The following is a 9,302-nucleotide window of genomic DNA, read 5'->3' as shown; positions in this document are numbered from 1 at the left end:
CTGTGATGGTGTGATGGCCTTTGCCTGCAGCTCGCTGGTGTTCTTCCCTCCGCTCAACAAACCCGGCTCCTAAGCTAGGTCTCTAGCTGCCTGCCTGCCTGCCTGCCTGCCTGCCTGCTGGGATAGTGCACCTACCACTGCTGCAGTCTTTCCTTTCCAGGCTGTTCTCAGATACTCAAACGCGAGCTCTTTCTGGGTCAAACACATTTCATAGCTCTGGACAACTCAGAGAAGAGTCTCCCACCCACCCACTCCGGGATGAAGGCTTATATAGCTGCAATTCCACAGTTTCTGGGGAGGTCGTGACTCTCTCTTCTTCTACTCCCTTCTCAGTGTGTGTGTGTGTGTGTGTGTGTGTGTGTGTTGTGACTCCCCAGGAAAAGAATCCCAGAACTGTAACACGCTACCCCTAGCCCATCCTCTGGCTTTTGGCCCAGCCCTTGGAGACTTTAAAGTTTTTATTTTTTAAACCACCATTCTGCACCTAGTCACGGAAGCGATGCCAGCACTCAGATTCATAGGGTTCTTAAAATGGTAATTTGGAGTAAAATGTAACTCAAAGAACTTTGAATCATTCATTAGCACCTTATAATTACTCTGCTAATTAGGTTGACACGGCACTTAATCAGGAGTAATACACCCGTCTTGTCTCTGGCACTTCCCATTACTCTGACATTCAACAAGAGACAGGTTGCAGACGTCCTAGAGAAAATAATGCAAGTTGATACCCTCCGACTAGGCGTCACAGCCATGCCATGCTCCAGGTCTCAAGTGGATCCACAGTGACTGTTTCCTTTGCAAGTGGGTGGAGGGAGAGGGGGGAGAGGGAGAGGGAGAGGGAGAGAAAGAGGGAGAGAGAGAGAGAGAGAGAGAAGGAGGGAGAGAGAGAGAGAGAGAGAGAGGAGGAATTGAATGAAGAGAGAGATTGAATGGATATGACTGGTGGAGACGCCAGGGTACAGACATTAGATCCTTGCAGTCCGCAGCCTCTGGACATTATTTCCCCCGCTCAGGAGAAAGAGCCTGCAGCCCATTCATTTCTTCACATACAGGGCTCTGATTAGATCTCGCTGGGCCCTGGGTTTTGAGGAGGAGGACCATCCCCCTATCCCAAGAAAGTGCGCCTCACTTCATCCAGCATCCTCCGCCTCACGCCGAAACAAACAAACAAACAAAAAAAATCAGGGACCGGGTGGCCTCGCCGATCTAGAGCCCCAGCGTCTGGGCTCTTCGAGGGAGAAATGAGGAGGCCAAGCCCGTCGGTCCAGAGCTCTGGCTGCAGGAGTTGCGCGCTGGGCAGCGGCTTCCTGAAGGGAGCCCCTCCTCTGCTCTTCGCGTCCTCCGACCAGTGAAGCGCGAGGCCGGGACGCTGCAGGACGGCGGCGGCGCCTGAGTCTAAAGGTAAGCGGGCCACTGCCTCTTCCCTCTCTGCTCTCCTTCCCTTCCCTCTTTAGACTTCAGGACGCCCATGAGCAGACCGCCGCTACTATCGGACTCCCGCTCATGCCTCTCCTCCGCCGCCCCTTTTCGGCTCCCTTCTCTAGTCCTCTCTGCCCGCTCCCCCTCTTCCCCTCTGCCCGTCGCGCGTGATTGTGGACACGGGGACCAGGGAGGACTAGGCGCTCGGCTTTGGGCTGCAGGCAAAGGCACGAGCAGGTTCTCAAAAGAGCAGCGGGGCCCGAGAGGCGCTCGCTGACGAGCTCGCCCCTTGCGCGCCCATTGGCTCCTGGCACGTCGGCGTTGCTCGCTCGCGAGGGCGCGGCCAATGGGAGCGCGGGGTTCGGCGCGCGGCCTCGGCGGCGGGGGCTCGGGCCCGGCGCGGCGCGGAGAGCGGCGGCAGTGGCCGTGACGTCACGGGAGGGGTTCGGCGCCGCCCGCCCGCAGCCGGATTACAAGCGAACGCGACCGGTCGAGGCCGGAGTCGCTCGGCGCCGCGTCTCCTCGGTCTGCTCCGCCGGCGCCTGCTCCTCCAGTTTCCACCACCTCCTCCTCCTCCTCCTTTTTTTCGTGCTGCCGTGACCGCCGTGGCGGTGTCTGCATCACAACTTTCCAAGAAAGTTCAGAAACTCGGCTCCGGGGCGGTCGAGCCGCGCGCGGCAGACACCGGGAGCAGCCGCCGGGGAGCTCCGAGGGCTCGCGGCCGCCCGGGCTTCGCGGTCGCTGCACCTGCCGGGCCCGCCGCCGCTGCTGCCGCCCGGTGCCGGGCAGTGGGCAGATCCTGGTGGCGGCGGCGGCGTCCAGGTCACTTTAGCCGCCAGCGCGCTCGCCGGGGTCCCCTGCGCCACCCCCGCCTCCCCACGTGCGCAGTCCTTCGCGGGGCGCACGCACGGGGCTCCCACAAAAAAAACTGTAACTTCCCCCACTACCCCCTCCTCGTCTTTCTTTCTCGTCCACACCTACTTTTTGCTTACGGAGGGGGGAAAGTTGTGTCGAAAGTGTCCACGGATTGCCACCTCCCAATCATCCTTCCTTTCCTCTCCGCCCCACTTCTTTTTTTTTTTCTCCCTCCTTAAGCGACGACAACATTGTTGAGTGTTTATTTTGTTTTACGATCAATAGCTCCCTTTGCTTGACTGGGCCGGCTGCTGAGCGGCGGAGTGGCGTGGACCTCATGTAGAAATGACAACAATGGAAGGGGCCAGCGGGTCGAGTTTTGGAATAGACACGATCCTGTCCAGTGCCAGTTCGGGCAGCCCCGGCATGATGAATGGAGATTTCCGCCCGCTCGGCGAGCCCAGGACCGCGGATTTTAGGAGTCAGGTCACCCCATCCCCCTGCTCGGAGATTGACACCGTAGGAACCGCGCCGTCTTCTCCCATCTCGGTCACCATGGAGCCCCCCGAGCCGCATCTGGTGGCAGACGGGCCTCAGCACCACCTCCACCTCCACCACGGCCAGCCGCCGCCCGCCGCGGGCCCCACGCAAAGTTTGCAGCCTTCGCCCCAACTGCAGCCGCCGCCGCCGCAACAGCCGCCCGCCCCGCAGCTGGGCTCAGCCTCCTCGGCCCCCAGGACTTCCACCTCTTCCTTTTTAATTAAGGACATCTTGGGCGACAGCAAACCTCTGGCGGCGTGCGCGCCCTACAGCACCAGCGTCTCCTCTCCCCACCACACCCCGAAGCAGGAGAGCAACGTGGCGCACGAGAGCTTCAGGCCAAAGCTGGAGCAGGAGGACAGCAAGACCAAACTCGACAAGCGGGAAGATTCCCAGGGCGACATCAAATGCCATGGTGAGTCGCGCCCGCCCGCTCGCTCGCCCGCCCGCCGTGGCGGCTGCCTGCCGTCTAGCTGCTGCTGCTGCTGCTGCTGCTGCTGCTGCTGCTGCTGCTGCTGCTGCTGCTGCTGCTGCTGCTGCTGCTGCTGCTCGAGGGCCTCCCTCGCGTTCATTCCACGGCCCAGAGCTGCAAGCTGGAGGGAGGCCGGGCAGTAGGATGTGGGGGTTCGCCCCAAGATACGTTCGTTGTTAACACCTCTACCTTTCCACCGCCGCCAGCCTTATTTTATTTTATTTTTTGTCTTACTTAACTTTAAGCTATTAGGAAGGGCCTCGAACTGGGAATAATTTCCTTGATTAAAGAGAAGGACTTGAGGTTTTGGCCGAGACCTTAGTAGTGGGAATGGGGGGGGGGGCTTCAGGGAGAAGGAGACAGGCATAGCATGGTGTCTAGGGATGTGATCACAATGTGGAATCTGTTCTTCGATGCAAATCATTCCACCACCACCCCACACACACCTTAACAGGAATGATCATATTTAATGAAGAGAAATTGTCTGAGTTGATTAACTTAAAAAATAGGTAGTGATCAATATAATAAAGTCTGCAGAATAAAAATGAAAATTTCTTAAAAACACCTTTCTTGTCTCATAACCCTGAATGACTATCTGTATTTAAGATTTTTTTGGTTCCTTAGAAATAGGAGATAACATTTATGAAAGCAATTTTTTTGTTTCATTAAATTTAGCTATTTTTATAAAGTCAAGAGGTATCAATTAAAATTATCCTTCAGCTCTCTCTCTTTTATTTTTTTTGCAGACAATTTCTTAAGTCTTCTGGTCTTTTTATGGCAAAAGGGTCTTAATATATCAGGAGATTTCTTATTTTTTAAGGGCTATCTTTACTACAATGACTACTCTTAGTGTTCGCTGTCTAAAAGATGTGTGCTGACTGTCTGGAAGGTAGGATATTGGCACCTTATTTTACTATTATAGCATTAGCATAACAGTGCCCAAAACAGATGTACAGTCTGGTCTGGCGATTTTTTGTGCACCAACCTCCCCAGTGGGTCAATTAGAGAGATTATTGTTCTTCCTGCAGGGAAGATCAAGGAGCGCAGCAAAAAACGGGTACAAACAGAGAAGGATTGACATATCGATTTCCCAGTATTTCAGTAAAAAACCCAAAGTTGACAAATAGAATCCGGAAATCTCTGGGCTGTCACCTGGATGGGCTCAGTGATTTTGAGCTCAACTAGGTGTCTGGTGACATACTCTTCCTGAAGACTTAAAAGACCTGATGCAGGCAGCTGCGGGGAGCTTGATTCCAGGCTTTCCCAAGTGTAGCTGAATAAGGAAATATATAAAACCTGTAGTTTTCAGTAAATAGAAAATGTAAAATGAAAATAGTGCTATCCTCAACCAAACAAACAAGCAAATAAAAAAAAAAAACACAAATAGTGGAAAATGTACTAAAAAAAAACTACTCAAACCTGAAATAGAAATGAAGTTATAGTGAAAACAAGGAAAGGGACAAGGTCTCACACAAGTCAAGGAAATAATTACAAAAATCACCTGCTATTGTAAACTTAAAAAAATTATTTTTAACTTCCAGTGGTGGGAAGATCAGACACTCTTAGAGTCCACACTTTCCAGCCAGAAATTGATCCTCTTCCTCTCTACAGCTAATGTTGAAGATTGTGTGTTGGGGGCAGGTAAAGGGGGGAGAGGTGGTGGCAGAGTATAGGCCTTCCCAACCACCACCCCCCCCATCAGTGACTTGATTAGGAATCCTGGGAGAACATTCCACTGTCCCCCATTCTAGGCTAATTTATGGCTGTATCTGGATTTCCATCATAGGAACAAAGGAAGAAGGAGACCGGGAGATTACTAGTAGCCGAGAAAGTCCCCCTGTGAGAGCCAAAAAGCCTCGAAAAGCCAGGACAGCTTTCTCTGACCACCAACTCAATCAACTGGAACGTAGCTTTGAGAGGCAGAAGTACCTGAGTGTGCAGGACCGCATGGACCTAGCGGCTGCGCTCAACCTCACTGACACACAGGTCAAGACTTGGTACCAGAACCGCAGGTAAGGGAGACTCTTTGGAGGAGCAAAAGCGTCTGGTCTGGTCATTTATATTATGACCACCTCACCAAATGTTCTTTCCTCCTGACCTCCAGAGATCAGCAACTGGAGCCAGAGGGCAGGGGTTGGGTGCCATGGGGCCTTTCAGGCGGGTGTAGGGATTTGTCACACTCAGAGATGAGGGAGGGGAACCACCAGGGCATCTGGAGTTTGGGAAATTTTGCATTTCTGAGTGTCTTAACAGATGCTTCTTTTCCTCTCAAACCCAAGTGGCTGGAATTCCCCTGCTTCACCCCCCAAATCAGTCAAGCCACACCTTCTCAAATGGAGACATCAGTGTAGCTGACACTCAGGCCCACAGAGCCTAGGAGGAGCACCCCTTGGACCTGCCCTAGGGGTGCTGAATATCTGTAACCAGCCACACAGCCTGGCTATTTTGCTGTCTGTGCAATAGCCCCATAGGCCTCAGTTTAAATATCCTTGCCTTGGCCTGTGAGGCTGTGGGGAGAGGCAAGGTTAGCCAAGGGTCTACTGGGGGTAGGGGGTAGGGGCAGTCATTTTGTTTCTTATACTGAATGTCTCAGAGTCAGCTAGGAAGTACTGCTTCCCATGGGGAGGAGGCATTAGGAAAGGGACTAGCAGCACTCACAGGTCCTTGAACTATAAAAAGAACCCCTGCAATTCCAAGCAATCAGAGGCTGAGGTTGGGTTGAACCGCTTCCATCTTGACAGTTGTCTCCCTTGTTTCAGTCCCCCTCCCCCCAACTTGTGTTTTAATCTTCCATAAGTGCAGTTGAAAATGCCCATCCAGTTGTTGTCTTTACCATAATTTTCTGTCTCATTACATACGGTTTCAGCCACCCTAATTCTGTCGGAAAACATTAGTGTCATTTGTAGCCAATTTAAAATGGGCGACATGTTTATTAATTTGGCCGGAGCTGTGGGTATGGAAGCCCTACTTGCTCTGAGTTTCTTCATGAGGCACTTGAGCAAAGGTCTACTCACTTCTTTAGGGGGTGGGGGCGTATGAGCATATAATAGAGAAGGAGGTAAAAAGCTAATCACAGGTTTTACTTGTCTGGAAATATATACATTCCCCCTTCCTGGAATGGTTCAGAGGTAGCATTCCCTCGGGAGAGCCCTCCCTCAAACGGAATTCTGTTTCAAAACTGTATGCCCTTGCTCACACCAGTGGGCCTGGCCTGCTATAAGGTCCTGTTTGGCTGATGAGAGAGATGCAGTTCTGGTGACCCACAGGGGCTGGGGTCCAAGGCCCAAGAGTGTCTGTGTCCCTTTGTTTATGGTTTCTTCTTACTCTGCCTGTAGGAAAGAGGGAGGGGCAGAGGGGCAGAGAACAGACTCTCAGGGATGGTTGGGGGCTGGGGGTGGGCTCTGAGAAGGGAATGAGAGGAGGGAGAAGGTCCTCTATAGAAAGAGTGGTCTCTAGTTGGCCTCCAGGAAAGTTTCAGGTGACCAAACTATAAGGGGGGGGGGGGACAGCACCAGAGCAAAGGTTCAAGAAAAGGAACAAAACTTACAGAATTTAATTTGTAATGTCTCTGACACTGAGGGTGTAACTTTTGAAACTGGCTTGGATTTTTGGTTCTTCTCTGAGGAGTAAAGGAGTAGGGTGAGGGTGGGGGAGATGTGGTTCTTTCTCAGTGCTTTTGGTTCCCCCCCAAAAGGAAAGACAGAATGCAAGAGAAGCGCTAGTGGTGTCTGGATGGTACCCACTGCTGCCTGTGTGAATGATGACCCTTTTTTCCAGGACCAAGTGGAAGCGGCAGACTGCAGTGGGCCTGGAGTTGCTGGCCGAGGCTGGGAACTACTCAGCACTGCAGAGGATGTTCCCATCACCATATTTCTATCACCCAAGCCTGCTGGGCAGTATGGACAGCACCACTGCGGCCGCTGCAGCTGCTGCCATGTACAGCAGCATGTATCGGACTCCTCCTGCCCCCCATCCTCAGCTGCAGCGGCCCCTTGTGCCTCGAGTGCTCATCCACGGTTTGGGGCCTGGGGGACAACCAACTCTCAACCCCTTGTCCAACCCCATCCCTGGTACCCCACACCCTCGGTGAAGGTGAAGAATAGGGCATTAGGCTCAAGTCCCTTTCCCACCCCCCTCCCTGACCCAGATGACTGCCCTTCCTCTCCCCAGACGGGGTGGTTGCATTGGACCAGGGGAGGCAGAGGAGTGAGAGAGGAAGGTGCTCATCAATGGGTAGGGGACCTCCTCCCCAAAGAGGAGCCAGCTCTCTGCTCTCCATCCCTCCACCCTTGAGGCAGGGATGGAAAGCTCCCCCACAGCAGTGTGATTGGTGAAAATGCTGACCCCACACAAAGTGCGACCAGTAAGTGAAAACAACAAAAACACAAACCTCAAGTTCTTTTAAAATGTGACTTTAGGGACAAGCAAGAGGGAGGGAGGGGGGAAGGGTAAGGAGGGAAGATAGAAGGGCATGGAGAGGAAACCACACAGGCAGAGAGAATTGTGGATGGACAAACAGCCTCAAATTCAAATTCAGAGGCAGAGGGCATTGTCGTGGACATTCCGTCTCCCCCAGAGAAAAGAGGAGGGTAACGAACTTTGCACTGATTTCTCATGAGCTTTTTTCTTTTGGAAAAGTGGCATGCTCCATAATATGAAAAAAATGTACATTTGAAAAGACTGAGTGATAAGTGATATATCATATTTATTATATGTTGTCCAAAAGAGTCACTTATATGCGTTAGTAAAACATGATTTTTCTTTCTATGTCTTTTTGATTGAGTAAAATAAATGCTTAGACAAAATATAGATTTTTTGTGATTGAAAATTACAAGAAATAAAGTTTATCTTTTTTTAACAAGTGATGAAATCCAAGGGAACTGATTTTACTTTAAAAAAAGAAGAAGAAGAATGGGTTGCGATGAGATGTGTGACTTGGTTTGGAAATCTCTCTTTTCTTCAGATTAGTAATTTACAAAATCTGTAAAGACGCTGGATTTACTTATGTAAAAAGCAGCTCCATTTTCCATGCTGGCCTTTCTTCGAGCCATTATTTGGTAGATGTGTGAGTGTCTTTTTTTTTTTTTTTTTTTTTTTAAGTGGTTGGTTTCAGAAGCAACCCGCGGTTGCGGGAGGAAGTCTGTGCTTGTAAGCCTGTTGGTGATGCCTGCGTGGATCGCCAACTTCCCCTGCTGTCCAGGCCTGCCTGGCAGCTCCGTCCAGCTGAACCGGGTCTGTCCGCCCCTCCTCCTGCTCCCCAGGCTGGAGCTCCTGGGGGCTTCGAGGGTCTAAAGCGCCGGACGGTGGCGGGCGGGCGGGCTGGCGGATGCTCCGCGGGCCTCGCAGCTGTTCCGCAGCCCGCGGCTCGGCGCCCGCGCTACTGCACAGCCTGCGAGCGGGAGGCTGCAGGGCGCGCAATTAAGACTCCCGTGGGATCTGGAGAGGCCGGGCTAACAAACCCTCATTTAGGCTTTGATCTTTGTCTTCTCATCCCTCCCTTAGGCATCCAATCCCTAGCTGCGAGCCCGCCCGCAGAACATCGGACTTGTCCTAGTGCATCTCTGTGCTGGGATGCCTGGAGTGGGAATGCAGCTCTGGCCTAGACAGCCATGCCAAGCCTTTTATCCTCATCCCTGCATTGGCTGGGGCCACTGAATGAGAGGATTCCCAAGGACTGAGGAGGCACACCACCTGTTCTTGAAGAAGACAGAGAGGCAGAGAGAGAGAGAGAGAGAGAGAGAGAGAGAACTCACTGTACTTTGCAAGGAGTCACAGCATTCAGGACTGTATGAAAGAACAATTGAAAAAAAGATTTGGTATTTAGGGGCTGCTCCCTCATTCTGCAGTCTAGAGGTCACTCTGAAGAGACAGTCAAACCCCTGGGTGCAATCCCCTTCATACTCCAACCTCACACCTGCCTGAGTATAGTGTCAAAGGGGTAAGCTGTGTAGTTAGAAACATATCAGGCTGTGTCTCCAACTTTCTCTGATGGTTGAGCCTTGGTACAGTTCATTAT

General features: G+C 52.1%; 1 protein-coding gene across 1 annotated transcript; it reads left to right on the top strand.

Annotated features, from left to right (window-relative positions):
* The first annotated feature begins 2,271 nt into the window (after nucleotides 1-2,271).
* BARHL2 (BarH like homeobox 2) lies at nucleotides 2,272-8,147 on the top strand. The gene is made up of 3 exons (XM_007524663.2): nucleotides 2,272-3,229; nucleotides 5,073-5,298; nucleotides 7,064-8,147. The coding sequence occupies exons 1-3, from the start codon at nucleotides 2,620-2,622 to the stop codon at nucleotides 7,374-7,376; spliced, it is 1,149 nt and encodes a 382-aa protein (XP_007524725.1). The 5' UTR covers nucleotides 2,272-2,619; the 3' UTR covers nucleotides 7,377-8,147.
* The last annotated feature ends 1,155 nt before the right edge of the window (nucleotides 8,148-9,302 follow it).

The sequence above is a fragment of the Erinaceus europaeus genome, chromosome 11, assembly GCF_950295315.1.
Source record: "Erinaceus europaeus chromosome 11, mEriEur2.1, whole genome shotgun sequence".
NCBI lineage: Eukaryota > Metazoa > Chordata > Mammalia > Eulipotyphla > Erinaceidae > Erinaceus > Erinaceus europaeus.
Note: the sequence above shows the minus strand (reverse complement) of the source record. Positions and strands in the feature narration are given on the sequence as shown.